This window comes from Alligator mississippiensis, chromosome 1 (genome assembly GCF_030867095.1).
Source record: "Alligator mississippiensis isolate rAllMis1 chromosome 1, rAllMis1, whole genome shotgun sequence".
In the NCBI taxonomy this organism is placed as follows: domain Eukaryota; kingdom Metazoa; phylum Chordata; order Crocodylia; family Alligatoridae; genus Alligator; species Alligator mississippiensis.
In genome coordinates, this window is record NC_081824.1 from 248,047,712 (window position 1) to 248,066,924 (window position 19,213).

At 44.2% G+C, this 19,213-nt stretch overlaps 1 protein-coding gene across 8 annotated transcripts in view; it reads left to right on the forward strand.

Moving 5' to 3' along the window:
- The window catches only part of GRAMD1C (GRAM domain containing 1C), a 110,485-nt gene that overhangs the window by 39,183 nt on the left and 52,089 nt on the right, over window positions 1-19,213 (forward strand). For all 8 annotated transcript variants that reach the window (XM_019476562.2, XM_019476560.2, XM_059720466.1 and 5 more), the window contains one exon: window positions 7,765-7,849. In XM_019476562.2, the coding sequence (XP_019332107.1) occupies window positions 7,765-7,849 (85 nt within the window). The remainder of the gene's footprint in view (window positions 1-7,764; window positions 7,850-19,213) is intronic.

Genomic DNA, 19,213 nt, shown 5'->3' on the forward strand with positions numbered 1-19,213 from the left:
GGAAACTGCCATTGTCTTGGAAGTTAAGCAGAAAGTTAAAGAAATTTTGAACAGGAAAACATGCTTCCCTCCCTTCTCCGGGGGGGAGGAGGGGTTGGTTGGTTATTTTTTGTTGGGGGGGGGGGGGGGGTTGGCTTTTGGTGTGGTCTTTTAGCCAAGTTTCGGTGTAGATTTGCATGTACAGGTGATGCTTTAGAGTTAATTGTAGTTTGATCCTAAGTAGTATTTTTGAATTCTGTTTCTAGATAGTGTCCAGGAATTACAAATTAACATGTGTAACCTCCGCTTCATTAACCCTGAGAACTGGTGTACATCTGGTTTCTTCAGCCCGTTCTTTTCATACTGGATCACTCTGGGTGGTACTTCTTCCCTGACTTCAGTGCTGTACTCGTGCTTGCTTGCCTTGATGGGCTTGAATTCCTGGTGGGGTGGCATTGCTTTGCTTGACTGTAGGCAGAGGAGAAGAAACAATGAAATGCAAGCCTGGTAACAAAAATGGTGAGGGGGCTGGGGCACATGACTGGTGAGGAGAGGCTGAGGGAACTGAGCTTATTTAGTCTGGAGAAGAGAAGACAGATCAGGGGGATTTAATTGCAGCCTTCAACTACCTGAAGGGGGGGTTCCAGAGGATAGAGCTAGACTGTTCTCAATGGTGGCAGATGACAGAACAAGGAGCAATGGTCTCAAGTTGCAGCAAGGGACGTTTAGGTTGGGTATTAGGAAAAACTCTCTCACCAGGAGAGTAGTAAAACAGGCTACCCAGAGCGGTGGTAGAATCGCCATCCTTGCAGGTTTTTAAGACCTGGTTAGACAAAGCCTTGGCTGGGATGATCTAGTTGGGGCTGGTCTTGCTTTGAGCAGGGGGTAGGACTAGATGCCCTCCTGAGGTCCCTTGCAACCCTAATTTTCTATGATATCTTCATGGCCAAGTGGCTGGCTTAGCCCTAAAGAAAGAATAGCTAAGGCTGCTGGCCTGAGGTCTTGATAGAAGCTGAAACCCAATGAGCAGCTCTGAGTTCTTATCAATAGTTGTCACTAAGGTCAGAAAGTTCAGTTGGAGGGGGAAGAGAGTATTCAGTTCTATTGGTGAAACCTGAATACCTGTCAAATACAGGTCCTACTAGTGCTGGGGTCATCCTATATTCATTGAGATAGACTAAGATCTATAAAATAAAATGCAGAGAACACAAGATGCCAGCTACTGTGTGAGATGTGGTTTGTCCTTCTGGCTTTGGAACACTAAAAGTAATAACAATAGGCAACCGTTAAAGTAAAGAATTCTTCTCGCAGGCCCAGTTTCATCATAGTTCTTGAGTGTATACACAGTCCTATTGAGGACAGGCAAGCTACTCACATGCTAAATTTACATATACCTGAATCCTTTCCTAATATTTCTTGAGATTCCCCCCACCCCATTGAAAGCATAGCATCGTACAGAGAGACTGTAGTTTTAAATAATATGAGTTACCCATGAAGTGCGATTGGAAGAACAACATGGAAAACCATGTGCAAGTGTAAACAGTGTTCATTTTAATGACTGGAACCTTTTACACCATATATTAATGCAAAGGGTCTGTTTATACACCAGTACGAAGACTGGTTTTGGAAGCTTGTTTTACGGCTATATATTTTATGTAATATAAAAGTGTGTGCGCACACACTTAGGTAAGTAATATAAAATGAAAGCACAAATGTGTTTTGTTTTTTGTTTTGTTTTGTTTCATTTTTTAAATCTTCAGCTCACTTTTAAATAGGCAGTTTGGCAGGCTCCTAGATTACTTGAGTGTATAGTGAAGCAGCTGGGTACTAGAATATCTTCTGTAATGCTTTAACTTGTCAGTGCTGGAGAGACTGTTTGACCACAAGTCCTTACAAACCACGTGGCACACTTAAGAGAATGTTTGTAAGGGTTAGAACAATGTCATTAAAATGTTACTTACCCACAATGTTCTTTAATAATTGCAAGAAGGAATAAAGATGGTGGCATGGCAATACATAGCTTAGTTTTGTCAGCTCTTCTCTGTGTAATAGCTAGCTTTTATTATGATAATGTCCTAATACCTGGCATTATATGATTATTAACTTGGGAGAGGTCTGGACTTTAGAAAGGAACATTCCCAATTTTAGCATTCTCCCTATAAGTGCAGAACTTCTATCTTATCTATGCCCATCTTCTTTGGACCTTCTGTAGTTGTTTTGAATTCTAGAGTAGAAGCTCCTCCTTTTTTTTTTCTAAATATATAACATGCATGCTGTTACCAGATTTGCCCATTACTTTGGGGTGTGCTCATTTATTGGGGATATGTTTCTAGGGTCTGGGTAATTCTGTCTATGTGCTGCTTGTGTTACTTGTGTTTCTATATAGAGCTGTATATCTCCCTTCTGCAAGTCCTTACCCCCAATGGAGCCATCTTGCAGGACTCAGTCTCAATGGGGCTGGGTTCCTCCAGTCACCAAATCAGTCATACACACAAACACACACAAATTAACGTGACACGCCTGACCCGGCCGGGTTGATCAGCATGGACAGGCTAACACCCTCATATGCCAAGAATCAGTTCATCAGAGCAACAGTAAACTGCAGTCAGATACAAGCACATGGGTTAACAGAATCCCTCTGAATCCGGCTGGGTGTCCAGCTGACACCCTCATGGGCTAGCATTCAGTTCATAAGGGCACGTCTGAGTCAAACTGGGTCAATCAGACTGTACAAGCTGATCCCCTTATGTGTTTCAACCTCAGCACGTCCCAGTCTTTGGCCTCTTGATGAGCAGACCCCACAGTATTTTTGGGCTTCACAGGGATCTTTAGCTTAGGTAAAAGAAGCGTTGCTGCAGAGCACAGGAGGAAAGAGAAGCAGAGAAGGAAAAATATACCCAGTTACTACCAGTTTGACTATAAAAGTTATTTATTGCTAAGCATATGAAATATATAATGGTACTAGTAGTAATAGACATGCAAAAGAAAAAAAACAAACACAAACAATTACAATACTACCCTGGTTTCACTAAGGATTTGGGGAAATTTAGCTCAAGCTTAATACAGTTCAGGTTCAGAAATTTATGCCTAGAGTGAAAAGAGAGACAGCGCTGGGATCTCGCCAGTCCAAGGTACTCGGGCTGCAAAGCTGACAGGCACAGTCCGTAGCACAATCCTTGAAGAGAGAAACGATCTGTTCTTCCAGTGTCCCAAGAACAACAGGGGATGGTGTTAGCACACAAGTTTTTTCTTCTTGAAGCATGTACACTGCTGCTTTTTACAGATTTTTTTTTTTTTATACCCTCAGTTCAGCTGCTTTGAAGCATTCTCAATAGTGTAAATCATTGTCTTTTCTATTGACAAGGGGTTATCTGGTTTGGAACATTTCAAGAAACTGATTGATAATCAGGAAACACATAAGGTTAGGGAGTAACCAGATACTTGGGAGCCAGCTTGAAATTCCTATGGATAGCAGATATCCCATCAGTATATCTCATGGTTTCTTCAGAAACGATAGCTTGCAGCATCAGGATTTTGGATTTTTACTTGTTGTGAACAAGCCTCAGCTTAGCATGACTTTTCCAGATCTTACTATAGTCTTTTAACAGACTTAAGACAATTATTGGGGTGTTCATAACCTTTTGTGGAGAGGACTTCCACCAGTCGTCTCAGGAAAAGTATGGCAACACCTGTGATTAGGGTTCTAACAGGCTGGACGCTGTGATGAACCCCTAACCATTGTTCAAATGTTGCCCATACCCCCTCTGACTCCGTCTCTTTGCCTCAGCATTCCCTAACCCAGCAACCGAGTTTTAGTCAATCAAGTTTAAATAGGCCTCCCATAGTGGGACCGGGGAATGTACGGCCCAAGATGCCTATTAAACTGAGGTGTGTGTGTGTGTGTGTGTGTGTCTGGGGGGTGAAAGTCCTTTGTAAATCCAGATTAGAACTGGTCTGATAAATGCTGAACTGGATGTGTGAGAACATGGGTTGTTTAGCATTTGGAGCACAGATTCCCCATCATGCAGTACTCCCCTGCTTCTCTGATCCCAGAATTCACTGCAGTCTCTGCCTTAGGCTTTCTGTTCTCCATCTCTCATGTAAATGAATGGTCATCTGGTTCCATCTCAGATGCAAATGAGACCTAGGGCAGTTGTTTCACTCTTGTCACCCTTATCTGGAGGGTCTTAGGTGTGTCTCTCATTGCATCTTAATCAGTTTCATTTAAAAAGGGGAGGGGAGGGGGAATTCTTTGAGAGTCAGACAGACTGCATCCTGTGCCAGGGTTCCCAAGAACACACAGCTGAGACGTAACAATGCACACATGTGTCTGTGTGATATGTAGTGTTTGCCGAACCTGAAATGCCTTAAGATTTCTGTGTTCAGTTTATAGATATTTATTTTGTGTCCCAGTTGTTGTTTGCCAACCCACTTGCCTCCTGTTTGTGGCCTGATGAGGAAAGGATTCCAGTCCTAGGAATATAAGTTAATTGCTATATGAAGTGAGGAAAGAATAAGATTGAGAAGCCAGAATTTCTTCTACTGGAACTGGTCAGTCCAGTTCACAAGTGCAGAGCAGGTTTTGGTTAGTTTTGATTGTTGCAGACTGTACACTGAGCTACTCTCAACTATCTCTTTGTCCTTTGTTTGCTGACTGGAAAAACAAATGTGATTTTTCTTTTATACCAACAAAGTACTTTTGGGTAAGAGATGGAGAGATAACAGGTTTTATGCCCGAGAGATAGAGGTTACTTAGTGTGTTAGATTCCAGAGACTCTAGTTTTCCATCTCAGGTTGTTGCCAGCATTGAGGGAAGCAGTGTTCAACTTCTACAAACACACCCACATTTTTCTGTTTACATCCTGGTTCCCTTTCTCGAATAACTTCAGCAGCAGCACCTAGCTCTTGCACAGCTTACTTCTGGTCTGCCTGAGGAAAGGAACAATGGTTCTTTAAATCAGTGCTGAAGCCAGCTTGAAGGTCGCTTGTACACATGACAGGTGTTTAATCCCCAAAATTTTATTCTATGTCCTCTAAACTGAAATGGTGGGGCATAGAATAAAACCCGAAGGACTAAACTTCAGTTTTTCTGTCATGTTATGGTGGGTGAGGGGGCGCAATGGTGGGCTGAGTGGCCCCTAAGCTGCAGGAGGCCCTGGTCCTTCCCTCTGCAGTGGCAGTCCTGCTTGGAGCAACCTGGGTGGGCTGCTAGCAGGCCAGGTACTGCCCAACTCGGAGGCAGCGCCCAGCCTGATCCAACTGTTTCCCGCAAGCCCGCTGGTATGCAACGATGCAAAGTTGCTTAAAACCCCCAAAAGTCTTGCATATGTCCACTGTGATGCCATTAAGATTGATATTTTCATCGAGTGTACATGTTAATGGCGTCATGTGTACAAGTGCCCATGGGCTGCATCTTGTTTTTTGTAGGCCATTTAAGCACTATTTTTTTTTTTTAATGCCCTAGTGTTCCCTCTTTGCAAGCTCAAATTCTAAGTCTTTAAGCATCAGTCTTTAGGTTAAGTGTCTTGTGGCTCACTCGCAATCACAGCAGGGTTGACATAGGTCTTCTGGCTTCATCAATAGACAAGTTGACTTCCTTGCCGTTTCCTTCAGAATCAAACCTTAAATGGAAGTTCTCACAAAGCATAGTTAAGGGTCTTTCACGTGGTGGTTTTTAAATCTATGTCCTCCCTGATACAGGGGACCAGATTCTGGGGCAAGGATACCCATGTTCTGTAATTAATAATCTTTACAGGCTCCAACAAAATAGCCGAAATAGGCAGCCTTGTAATCATGTAACTTTAAAGATTTGTGCTTAAGTTGTTGTGAGACCTGCCCCAGTGATTTGCTTTGCCATTTTTTGTGATTTCTTGTTGTGTTGTGTTTTTTTGTTTGCTTGTCTTTAAGAACATGCATGGGTAGTTTTGTGGGTTTTTTAACCCTTTTCCCTACTGCATCCCAAAAGCCTCTCGGAAAGGGAGAAGCAAGCTGTACCTGAAGTTTTGTCGCCTATATACATTAAAAAAAAAAAACCCTGAAAAAATATCCCTTTAATTCTGTTTTTGGAATAATTGTAGGTGATTGTGAATGAAAGTGAAATGAAAAATATTGAAAGGAAGATAGCTTTTGTGAACTTAGGCAGGTTTTTCTGTTTTTTGTTTTGTTTAACCTATTGCCTCAAGGTAGCTTTTTTGTTACCAGCTAGATGAGGAGAAAACCTTTTGTCCTGAAAGTAGACCTACACCATGATCCTATATATTACATAGATAACCAAAGACTTGATGCTTAGGAGCAGGAGTCCCAGTTCCAAAATCAGAAGCAAGAAGGCATGCCTAGAATGAATGAGGTTGGGGCATAATCACACCAAGAAGAGACTTAAATCTAGTTTTGGACTGGAATTTGCTTTGCAAGCGTAGATGGAATTCACAGCCACAAGGTGGTGGCTGTTAACTGATAAAGCACACAATGTAATAAATATTTGCAGGGAGGGGGGAAGGGAATGAAGGTTCACATAGCTATCTGGGATTAAAAGGGCAAGGATGCATATGTGGACATGTGTGTTGTATTGTAAGTATGTTTTGTTTTTTTTTTTTTGTGCTGGCTTATTTTACCAGGATCGTTTGGGTTCTGTACCATTGTAGCAGTGTGCAGAACATGTTGAACTTTTGTTGAGGAGTCTCTTTGTTTAGAATAATTGGCAATGGTCCTCTACTCATTTAATCCCTTCAAGGAAAAAAAAAGAGGTACAAATTAAATCTAATGAGTTTTAATGGTATACTTATACCCCATTATTGGGACACCTAGAGGTGACTCTTCCTGTTTCAGCTGTAATGCTGCTGAGGCATTAAATTGCACAGCAGAGGTTTTGGTTTTGTGTACATTTTAAGCACCCTGCCCTCCACTTGAAGAAATGTGACCTTGCTATTTAAAATGGAATAGAGTACAATGTGTTTTTACATTAGAAGGTTTTCCTGGAGGTGTATTACGTTCTTCCTAGGCTAATGGATATGAGGTCCATATTTAAAAGCCACCATCATTCTTTGTACCAGCAGGCCCCTTTTGCTTCCAGGAAAAGCTAAAGGTTGAAAGGAGTCTGGTGAGTGAATCGCCATGTTAGCCTTAGAGCCAGGACCTTTAAATATGGGGTTGTGTGTACATTAGGCAGTCTCGTGGTGGGAGCGCTGGTGCTGCGGCTCTTGGTGTTGTACCTGTGTGTTATGATGAGAATGCTCATACAGGTTTTTCAAAAAGTCCTTGTGCACTTTAATAACTTAAGTTGTGCACAAGGACTTTATGAAGAACTGGTATGTAAGTCTGCAGCCCAAATCCTACTCCATATCTAGGTGCTGTCCTATTCCATCATGTTAGAGATTGTGGGGAAAAAAAAAAAGTATGTCAACTTTTTAATGGCAAAGATATTTTAAAAAATACTTACGAGGGGAGGGGAAAAGGAGGGGAACCACTTGCTGTAGAGGTAAAATAGGATTTGAATTTACCAGTAACTACTGAAAATAGCCAAAATCTGGGTTGAACGGTGTTCAGTTGTCTTTCCATGACAGTGTTGTGCATGACACGAGATTGTTTTTGGTTCTAGAACCACATCATTGCACTTATTAGCAGGGTGGCAATGATTAATGCATTCTGCTACGGCCTATCCTTTTCCAGCCTTCTGGTAGTAATTTTCTTTCTTGGAGAGACATTAGCACAGTGTTCTGCTATTATGAAGACAGTGGGGATTGAAATTAAACTGACTTGCTCTAACCTTTACGCCTTTTGTTATTGCAGCTCTCAAGTTCCACTTACAAATATAGGAGTGAAGAGTTTAAGAGACAGTTTTCACATCTGCCAGATTTGGAGAGGCTCATAGTAGGTAAGATGTGACCCTACCAATAAAATTCTTTCTCCTTCCTGATGATGTCAAGTTGTAGCAGTAGATATTTGTACAGCAAATAATTTAAGCAATAGCAGTGAAGTCTCTTTCTCTGCTCCCTCCTCTGGGCTAGCAGGAAACTGCTTCAGAAAGAAGAGCATCCCAGCTTTCTTTGCTGTAACATACATTTCTGTAAAATCAGACTCCATGTTGGAAAGCGAACAACCCCCGCCCCCCCCCCCCCCCCCAGCATCTGGGGGTGGGGGGAGTATTAAGGTAAAATGTCCTACTCTTTGCCATTTCAACTTTTCTGTGGGTGCATCTACATGTTCATTAATGCACAGTGTTTACTGCGCATTAAATATAGTACTTGTATACTCAAGTACTAAATTTAATGCACAGTAACTGGTGCGTGCCTTTTTAATAACACTAATGTATAGTAGCCTAATGGTGAGCAGTAGCTTATTAACACTGTTTGTACTGTGATGCACTACTACGTGGTATTATTGGGCTACTGTGCAGTTAGCTTTTCAGTAGATGTGCCCTGTAGGTGGCAAAACCTATTTTGGCAGCATTGGGTATGTAACTTAGCAGCTGTTGCAGACCATCGTGACCTGAAAGGAAAGGCTTGTGTTTGGGCAGCTTGCTGAACAGATAGACTCTGAAATATGTAGATTATTACTAGCGTGCATCTTGGAGGGAGCATGACAAAAGCAGAATTAGAATCAAAATGTGAGAATGCTGGGTTGTATCATAGGGCTCTCTTTCTGGTATAGACAACTGATTTAATCTTAAGATTTTGCTGCTTTACAAAGTGAGTAGGTCTAAAATGAGGGAGGAGAAGGGGAGAATTAAAAAATAGCCAGGGTGGATAAAAATCAATGATTTAAATAAGATTTTTTTTTTTTAAACAGTTAAAAAAAAATTTTTTTTTGCTGTTAAGATATATTAAAACTATATGTTTTTTTTAAAGTAAGATACATTAAAGCTTAAAGATATCTCATCATGGAATATGGATTACAACTTCTAACTTACATATTATTTGAGACAATATATTCATGTAACCTTCTTAGAAGTTTTATAAATAGGTCACAACAGGACATATAGACTATATTAGGGGCCCAATCTTATGGGGTTCCCAGAGGCTCCTTCTATAGATTAGTAAAGATTAAAGAAAACTACTCTACCCAGTAGGGACTCAGTGCTCAGTTTAGAAGATCCCATTAAGCATCTGTGTGATGTTTAATTTCAGTTCTCAAACTGTGGATTTCTATCTCCAGAGATCATAGGCAGACAAGGCTCTTTAGGTAGATGTGATATCTTTTATTAAACCAACTAAATATTTGGAAACATTGTTCTTTGCAAGCTTTTGCACACAAACACCCTTCTTCAGGCATAGGGAGAATTTGTTGTCTCCAGAGATAACATCCTTGTTAACAGCATTATATGGAGAACAGAGAGAACAGACCAGATTACCCACCCAGCAGCCCTGTTGTCTCTCTGCAAGGTTGTGTGCACATGATCAAACTCTTGCCTTTCTGTAAAAGTGCAAAGTTTCAAGAAGTTAAATGAATAAAAGATAGCAAACAATAAGAATGTACAGGTTTCCCTCACTTTGTGGGCTCTGTATATGCAATTTTGCTTGTATGTGATGACCCTTTTTACAACCAATATTTGTTTATATGTGAGGTAAGTCTGTAGGGCAAGGAGTGGGGGGAGGGGTGTGTCAGCCACTCCTGGGGTGGCAGCAGCAGGGAGCAAAGCAGAGGGAAGTGTCAGTGGGTGCAGGCAGGGGGTAGGAGGGCCTGGCTCTTGTGCTACAGACACCCTGGGAGAGGTGTAGGCTGGAGGGCTGTGCTGGGCTCTTCCCAGGAGGTGGGGTGTGCTCCTGGATCTGCGCACTGGACAAGAGCAGGCTGCCACTGCAGGCTGGGGCTGATGGTGGCACTGGACTCTTCCTGGCACTTGGGGCAGGCAGGTTGGGGGGGCTATGGCAAATATTGGGGTGACTGCAACCCCCCACCAAGTGCTGCCTATGACCACCAACCCCAGCCTGCAGCGGCAGCCTGCTCTCATCCCATATGCAAATCTGGGGCACGTGCCCACCTCGAAGAGCCCAGCTCAGCCTGCAGTCCTCCTGGGGTGCACATTGCAGCAAGAACCATGCCCGCCCGCCCCCGCCTCCCCCCACAGCCCCTGCCAGTTCCCTCTGCTTTGCTCCCCGCTGCCACCCCGGGAGCAGCCAACACCATCTGCCTGCAGCCACTGGGCTACACCATGCTCCTCCCCCCACCCCTTCCCTGGCCCCAGCCTCGCTCCCTCCCTCACCACTGTGGGAATGTATCCTTATTTTTTACCTTATAAACTGGGTTCCCTTTACGCAAATTCGATTTATTCGCAGTTTTCTGGGAACGCATGTACTGCATAAGGTGAGAGAAACCTATACTTTTTGTGGAAACCAATGATTAAATTGAGGCTTCCTGATTAGAAATTCAAACTAATCCATCCTGATAGTCACTAAGTTAAATGAGTTTAACAGGCTGATACAAAATCTAAACTCGGGGTGTGTACAGAAGTTGCTTTATTGCCATGACTTAACAGAAGTGCATGGCTTTACAGGACTTTAAAACTGGCTACAGAGTTTTTAATTTTAACTCTTGTTAAATGAGGTATTAAATTTTGAAGCGCTGTATTTTACAGCACTTTATCAACCTGCAACAGTTTTAAATAACTTCTTTATACTGGTCAAATTTCTGACCAGTGGAGAAGTCCAAGGAGGCTGCAGAGTGCCCCCTGCCTCCTAGCCTGGAAAGTGTAGAGAGGCTCAGAGCTGCTGCTCCCCTTCCCCCCCCCCCCCCCCCCCCCAAATAAATAAAAAAAAATTGCACTTCTGTCATGTTTAGGAGCGCTGTAACTTTATGGTACTATAAAAAGTACTCCTAAATTACAGCACTGCAAAACATTCAGGGAGCACTTTTGTACAGAGCCTCAAGTTTTCTTGATATTAGCACCATAAATGAATCTTTCAGAATAGCTACTTATTATGTTTCCCATGAATATGATATTGGGACAGCGTGAAGTGTGTTCAGAAATAACATGTACTGGAGTACAAACAATTCTGACCAGTATGCAGTTAACACTTCTAGCAATACCTCTCTTGAATCCAGTTCTACTGTTTAGCCTTAGCTGGAGTAAAGTACCAGAAGAGCTGCTGAATGCTGTTTTATTATAGTTTTTCTACTACAACAGAACAATCGGTTCTTCCTGATACGTGGCTTCAAAATAATTTAAAAAAGCAGAAGTCTAACATCTGTGCTAGATACTTTTTCCCAAAATCCTTTTCATGTTAAGATAAACTATGTCATATAAGAGCTGATTCTGGCATCTGCAGGTCAATGGTGGCTTTGGCAGAAAGAGAAAAAAGGGAAATTCCCCTTTGCAAAATGATGGCCTATGGAAATGTGTTGCCAAATTCAGCTCTCCTTGAGGCGGAATGGTGAGCAGGGAAAAGATGGAGAAATATACTACTGAGGTCTGGAAAGACTGGAAAAAGTGAGGGGAGCTGACATGACTATTAATTAGATGGTTAAAGGGACACTTTCAGCTGAAGAAGTAGGGAGTACCTGTTTTCCAATTATTATGTGATGCCAAGCTAATGTTAAGCAGAAAAGAGAACTTGAATGCTTTAAATTCATACTTGTGGCCATAGAAATAACTTGTCAAATCTGTATGGGTTTAAATATAGGGTATTTTGTAGGGGTGCATCAGTAAAGATTTTGATGGCCAGTACCAATAGCTGATTATTAGGGCTGGACGAAGCTTTGGTAGCTGATTTGATTTGGAGGATATTAGCCCTGATTTGGGGTCCAAATCCAAATAAAATCAGGAGACCAGGTAATAGCTCCGAATTGACTCGAAGCATCCAAATCGATTCAGAAAAGCTTTGGAAAAAGATTTGGTCATAGAATAAACAGGCAGCTGGCAAATCTGTTGGGACTGGGGGAGAGGGTAGGGGTGTGGGGTAGGAAGGAATTGGGGCTAGGACAAGCTGCCCATCCACAGTGCGGCAGGGGGTGCAGGATGTGGGCGTGGCAGCACTGGGAGCAGGGGCTCTGCCTTGCCGGGACCGGGGTGGGAATGGGATGCGGGCATGGCTTGCTCCAGGCAGAAGGGGGCAACAGGTAGCAGGGCATAGCCCCTGCTCCCAGCGCTGATGTGGGTACAGTAGCACTGGCAGCGGAGAGTATACCCTGCTGCTGCCTGGAGCAAGTTGCACCCGCATTGCACCCCGCCCCCCCCCCCCCCCCCCCAACCTGCTGGGCAAGCGGCAGTAAAGCAGAGCCCTCTTGGCTACCCCTGCTGGGGCAGACGCAGGTACAGCCAGAGGAGCTGTGGGAGAAGCCCCCATGGCTACACTGTCTGGCCCCATCCCCTGCCTGGGCCCAGCCTGGTCCTGGCAGTTTTTTTGTATGTTTTTTGCTTTTGTTTTTGTTTTGTTTTTTGTGTTTAAAGCCCCGCACCCACTGGCTGCTGCAGTGGCAATTGGGGTCTCTGGGCACTTGTGGCAGAGCCCCCCCAACCTGTGCAGTGGGGGGCAGCAGGGATCACCCCTCCCCTCCCCACCTGGCTGCCCCATGACCTGGGTGCAGCATGGCTCAGCAGGGCACTGCGTGTTGTCTGGGAGCTGGGGCGGCTCCACCTGTCAGCCAGAGCTCCTAGTTCGCTTCCCCAGCTCTCTGATCATTCTTCCAGCTCTTCCCACGGGGTTTCAGCAGGCTGCTGCTGCCGGCTGGGGAAATAGCCTAGAGCCACTGCCATCACCAGCTGGCAGCAGCTGCCTGCTGTCATCTGGGGGCCCGTGCCCCCTGGGAGGAGCTGGGGGAAGTGATCAGGGAGCTGGGGAATCTAACCAGGAGCTGGAGGAGTGTTCAGGGACCTGAACACTTATCTCAGTCCTTGGTTTGATTAGTCTGGGAGCTGGTGTGGCTCCACGTGTCAGCCGGAGCCCTGAAGCACACAGCCCCAGTTCCCAGACAGCGCACAGTGCCCTGCTGAGCTGCACTGTACCTGTGCCATGCAAAGCAGGGGCAGGGGGGTCTCTCTGCCATGAGCACCTAGAGGCCCCAATTGCCACTCCTGCAGCCGGTCACTGCGGGGCTTTTTTAAAGTTCCAGGGTTAGGCTGGGGCTGGGCAGGGCAGGGCAGCCATGGGAGCTTCTCCTGTGGCTCCCCCGGCCTGGGGAGAGGCGGGCACAGTTGGACGAGCTGCGGAAGAACCTGCAGCCACCCAGCTGTGCCTGTCTCTCCCCAGCCGATCCGAATAGCCAAATCTCTCTGAATGGGCACCAAATCTTCCAAAACTGATTGGGCCAAATCGATTCAGGACAGTGATCCAAATCTCTGAACTGAATCACTGTCCGCTGAATCTGAATCCAAATCAAATACTTCCCTATTCGCACAGGCCTACTGATTTATTAACCAGCCATTTTGGCTGATCCAATAATTGATGTACTTTAGAATGCAAGGCATAATACTGACATAAATGCACTTTTTTTTTTTTTTTTTTTTTGGCATGCTCCAGCAGCCTCCTGTATCACATTTGTCAGTGTCCTGGCACTTAAAAATGGTGGTGGGGCTGCTTGAACTAAAGCTTGTCAAATGAGCTTTAATTCAAGTGCCACCGCCATCATTTTTAACAGCAAGGATGCTTTTAAGTGGAGCAGAGCCAAGTGGGGCGAGGAAGGATGTGGGCTGTCTGATGTTGTCTCAGGGCTCTCCACTGCCTGGCCGTATTCCCAGCCATGTGCATGCATGTGGCCGTGGCCATGCACATACATGTGGCAGGCCCTGTGTCTTTCTCCTGGCAGCCCCAAGCAGGACCCCTTGCAAGCTAGAATGCTGCCTGTCTGCAAGGGGAAACCTGCTGTTTCTTGAGGGAACCCAGCCCTGGCCCCATGGGGGAGAGGAAATCCAGGTGGCCAGGGCCTTGGCCGTAAGGCATAATTATTAGTAAACATTGTCTACAATGGCCAAAAGAAAGCCTATAGCCAATAATGTCATTTCCCTTTTTATCAATGCTGTTCTAATAGCCAACCAATATGTTGGTGCACCTCTAGTATTTTGGTTTTCTCGAGGTGACTCTTAAGAAAGCCACAATTACTGTGAACACTTTCCCTGCTTCCTAAAAATCAGCTTTGAGCCTGAATGGAAGAGCGGGAACTTCTCTGTGAGGTGGTATGAACAATCTGAGGCCACTTGAAGGAGTCTTCAGCCAAAAAAAAATGAATTGGGACTCAAACAGGGAAAATAAATTAACTGCAGTTGCCCCCAGCCCACTTGCCTCAAATGCTGACACAGAGAGCATAGTGGGGAGCCACTTCCAGTTGTTTTATAGATATGGAAAGAAAGCTGAAAGTGTATAAACTGTTCTAGTATTTGTTGTTTGGTTGAAATTGTAAAATGGATAAGCTTGATACTCAGCAAGGGGAACTGCAACCATTTATACTGTTCACTGAACAGCAGTGGCATGGCAATGGCAGGACTACTATATTGCTCAGGGTATACGTATACCTTTCTTATAGTTCTTTTGGAAGAATAAATTTACACTATTTGTATGTGGGGTTGACCCATAATTGGGCCCCTGGTAGTCTTGACTTGCAATATTTTTGTGTGCACAATAAAAATATCAAGCCAATTTTTTTTTTCTGTGCTATTTTTTATAGTGCATTTTTAACCTTTAGGGTTTTTTTCCTTAGTGGTTTGATTCCCCTCCCCCCTGCCCGCAGAACTTTGTAAGGATAATAACAGTTCAAGGTCCTGCTTTATAGTTATTAACTTGTATTGTGTTGGGATGGGAAGGTAGAGGAGGAAGGAAAAACTCTTTCCTAAAACTGAATCTAAAAATGTGGGGCTGACCTTTGATAACTGGTAGCAGTACCGTACAGATGATTTAAAAAAAAAAAAAAATAAATAAAAAAAATAAAGGGCTCAACTAGAAGAAAGCAAAGGTTAATGAGAAGGGAGGGGGGATATCAAGCTGCTGGGTATGCCTGATGGCCCTGATGCACATCTGTTGAACCCTCACTTCCTACTTTGCTAGACATTAACAAATAGGAAATAAAACCAAGGAGTCAGCTCCTACCTGGCCCCTTGCCCCTGCTTATGTTGATAGCTATATCTAGTTCTTTCAACTTTTTCTCATAATTCATGTTTCCTAGACTACTGATCACTTTTGTTGCTCTCTGTTAGCCTCTTTCCAATTTATCTACATCTTGGCAGTGCCCAAAATTTGGATGCAGTATTCCAGGGAAGGCCTCACCAGGGCTGAATAGAGCAGAAGAATTATTTTTCCTGACTTGCAAATAGCTTATTAATATAGCCTAAAATGCTGTTTTGCTCTTATTCAGTTGATGGTCCATTATAACCTCCAGCGCCTTTTCTGCAGTACCATAGTCTTTCTCAATCCTCTTATTTAAAAAAAAAAAAAAATGAGATAGAGAAGTTTTGATACATGGCATGTTCTTGATGTTGGAAACAGGCCACTTCTCGGGAGAGAATTCAGTGCTAAAGAGACAAAAGTACATTACGTTAGAGACCTGAAAAATTCTTAAGTTGCTCCAGTGCAGGTACAATTAAGAAAGCAACTGAACAAATTCTGTGCAACATAAGTTCCATGAAGAGATTACCTGGGATTTGCAGACCAGGCTTGCTGAGGGTCTAAGCCAGCCATTGTTGCACCTGCTCAGTCAGAAGAAAACACAAAGCCATTATTCTAGGTAACTACTCCATAGGCACATCTGCACTGCAATTAAGTCAAAGCAATAAATGCTGGTGCTTATCATGCTGGAATGTTTCCCAGGCATCCTGTTTACATGTGCACCCAGGACCGTAGCATGTTGAGTTGGGACAGAGAAGCCCCGGCTGGCAGGAGGCCGGTGGGGGGGAGTCAGCATGCCAGCCCAGGGCTGCTTTGGCCCAGCTCAGTGTGCTGTGGTGGGGCTGGCTGACGCATGAAGGTACCCCACTGCATGGCTAGCTAACAGGTAGCTGCCACAGTGCAGCACCCTCATGCCCTTGGTCAGCTGCATCATTGTCTACACGTGCACTGCTGCAGTTATAAAACAAACAAACAAAAACTCTGCAGCAGGATAGTATTTGTATTTGCAAGTACTATGCTCCTGTGGAATTAATTTACTCCTGCCTAATAGCATGTGTAGATGCAGAACTTTTGTGCTGAATGTATGTATGCTGGTGGTACTGACTACTTTACCCTTTGAGTGTATGTTTTTATACCACGAATGTCTATTTACCTGTACTTACCCCTCCCCTTTGGCCCACTGGCTGGTGACCATAATCCCTAGGATTTTCTGTATCAAAGTGACAAAACCAATTTTGGCTGTGGTGTTTGTGCCTGACAGCAAGGGGTTGGTACAACTGGTGGTAGTAGTGGGATCAGCAGTCACAGGCCATAGGGTACAGAGTAAACTGTGAGTGCATAATTTTGTTGTGTGAGCTTTGAGCAGGGGAGATGGATGCTGCAGAGGGAGGGGAAAACACATGTGCCCCATCTTTTGGCTGAAGGCTTCTATTCAATCCAGCACTCTGGTGGAAAACAGCAAGAATGGGATGACTGGCATGAGCAGTTTGAAATGGCAACTGAGTTAGCTGGTTGGGATGAAGCCACTAAGCTAAAATTCCTGAGCCTCTTGCTCACAGAGAATGCTAGGGCTGTCTACCATGGGCTCAGTAATGAAGCCAGGCAAGCACCTGATGGGGGGCCTTCAGGGATGCCCTGGAACCAGATGCAGGTCTTGGTTGAGCCAGTACCACTTTTCTTAATCATAAGAGGATGTCAGTTGAGTTGGCACAAGAGTTTGGCCTGGCTCTAAGACAGCTAGCTGTAAAGGCCTTCCCACAAGCCAGCCCTGAGGTACAGGATGTGCTGGCTCATGATCATTTTGTCAGTGCCTTTAGTGGGGAGGCACAGGCTCATCTTTAGCTAGGAAAACCCCAGAGCTTGGATGAGGCTGTAAAGTTAGCCACTGCGTTGGAGTCAGCAAACAGCTGAGGGCACTAAGTACCTATACATGCCAAGGAGGAGAGAGGCAGTATACACCCGGAGTTGTCAATCTTACAGATGATGATGGAAACAATGAAGAAAATCCAGGGTGAACTGGATCAACTCAAGAGTATGGAAACCCAGCCCCAAGGTAGATGGGCCAGTAAAGACCCCCCACAAACCATGATGGCTGGGGTCCCATTGGGGGGTTGCTGACAGATGTTGGCACTGTGGTGGCTGTGACAATTTCCAGAGGGAATGCCCAGAAAGAAGGTGGTGTTCTGGGCAAGGAAACTAAAGCAGGCAGTGGAGAGGGGCCCATCCACTGCTGGTAAACTCGGAGGCTCACAGGATGAGGTGGTAATTGTTGATGCCTCAGGGGTTGGGACACTATCTGGAGGAGAAGCTAAGAGAAGTTCCTTTCTAATTTCTCCTAGACTCAAGTGCTCTGGTATCCTTTGTACATTGCCAAGTCTGGGACAAGTTACAACAGGAACAGAAAGGGACCTTCAACTCTGTAGCCTAGTAAAGGCAGTCAAAGGGGAAGTGCTCCCAATTCTGGGGGAGTGGAATGCAACCATCAACTTCCAACACCTGCAGCTGCCATGGACATGTGTCATATTCATAGAAGTTAGGGGCTAGAAGAGACCTCAGATCATCATGTCCAGCCCCCCCTGCTTAAGGCAGGAAAGACAGGTCAAATGATCCCAGCAAGGTGTGTGTCCAGTCGTCTTTTGAAGATCCCCAGGGAAGGTGATTTGTACCACCTCTGGGGGGAGTCTATTCTGTATTCTGGACATGCAAGCTGTATTGAAGGATGCTAGTCGAGATGCCTTCTTGGGCACCGACTTCCTAAAACAACTGTGGATCACGATAAGCTTTGACTTTTTTCCTGTTTACTTCTGGGACGACGATTTCCCATGTATACCACAGATGGTCGCACTGGAGTGTGTGAAGTGGTAGTGGAGGAGAGTCTGGCAATACCACATAGAAGTGAAATGATGATCACTAGCAAACTGAAGAGATGGTGCTGCAAGGATGAGGACGGCTTATTTGAATCTTCAACAGAGCTACTTGCCTAACTTGGCAGTAAACGCCTTGTGTAGACGTGTCCCCTATGTAATTACTTTCTACTCCATGGAAGCAGCATTTATTTAAAAGGACCTTTTTGGACCTCCAAGCATAGAATTGTTCCTTTGAGTGATGTGGAGGAGTTTCACAGGCTTTGTAATAGCTTATTCATCTACAAACACTTAAAATAGCAGTTACCTACTCGTGGTTATCAATACAAATGTGACTGCTGCTGTTTATTGCGGTGGTTTTCAACCTTCTTTGGACTTGAAGTATCTCTTACTGTACTCCAGACATACCTCCATAACTTTTGTGAATTGAGTGGCACCCAATTTAAAAAAAAGAATTTTTAAATATCCGTGTTTACCTCCTTGCAGAGGGCTGGGTAGTGGAGGACGGGGGGATCCATCCCTCAGACAGGGACAAACCTGAGTCTGTATTTATCTGCTCATCTTCCTGCACCTTGTGGCACTCTTCAAAGGATCTGGTAGCATCCCAGTGTGCCCCAGCACCCTGGTTGGGAATCACTGGTTTATTGCTTAGTCTTTTATTTGTTCTTATAGCTACTGTTGTGTATTTTATGAGAATGATAAAGATTATGCAAAATAAACAGTTCCTCGGCTAGAATACAATATGTTAGTACAATTGCTCACAGTGTAGGAATCTAATTCAAAGGGGCACCGTTATTTTCTCCCTTCCCCTCAACTTTGAAAGTGTATCTTTTTTCATACACAACTTAGCCTGGTTTTTAAATTCTGTTTATTTCTGAAACAGACAGACATACAAGCCTGTTTTTAAACTGGTTTAAAAATTCACAGAAGGGTTGAAAAGTGTACCTGAAAAATCAAGTCCATTTTTTTCGTCTTGTTTTTAAGGCAGTTCACTGTGAACTCCTTCACTCCCTACTTTCCTACTTTAACTGTGACCCCTTATTATGCCCGCCAGCCCATGGAATACAAAAACATAGGCCCAAGCATGCCTCCCTGTCCCTGTTCAAAATCAGATAAGCACTCTGCACTGTTTGGTCATTTGCAGGCTATAGAAATTTATTGAATTAATGTTTAGGGGAGAGGGGAAAGCAGAAAAGTGAAAGGAAAAAGAACCCGCTGTTCTCGCTGTTCTTTTGGACTCGCTGTTTAAAAGTTGCTCTGTCAAAAAGTGGAGCTTAGAAAACTTCTGTTGTCTCTGTCCTTTTCTATTTTATTTTATTTTTTGTTGTTTAGGCTGCCTGTTTC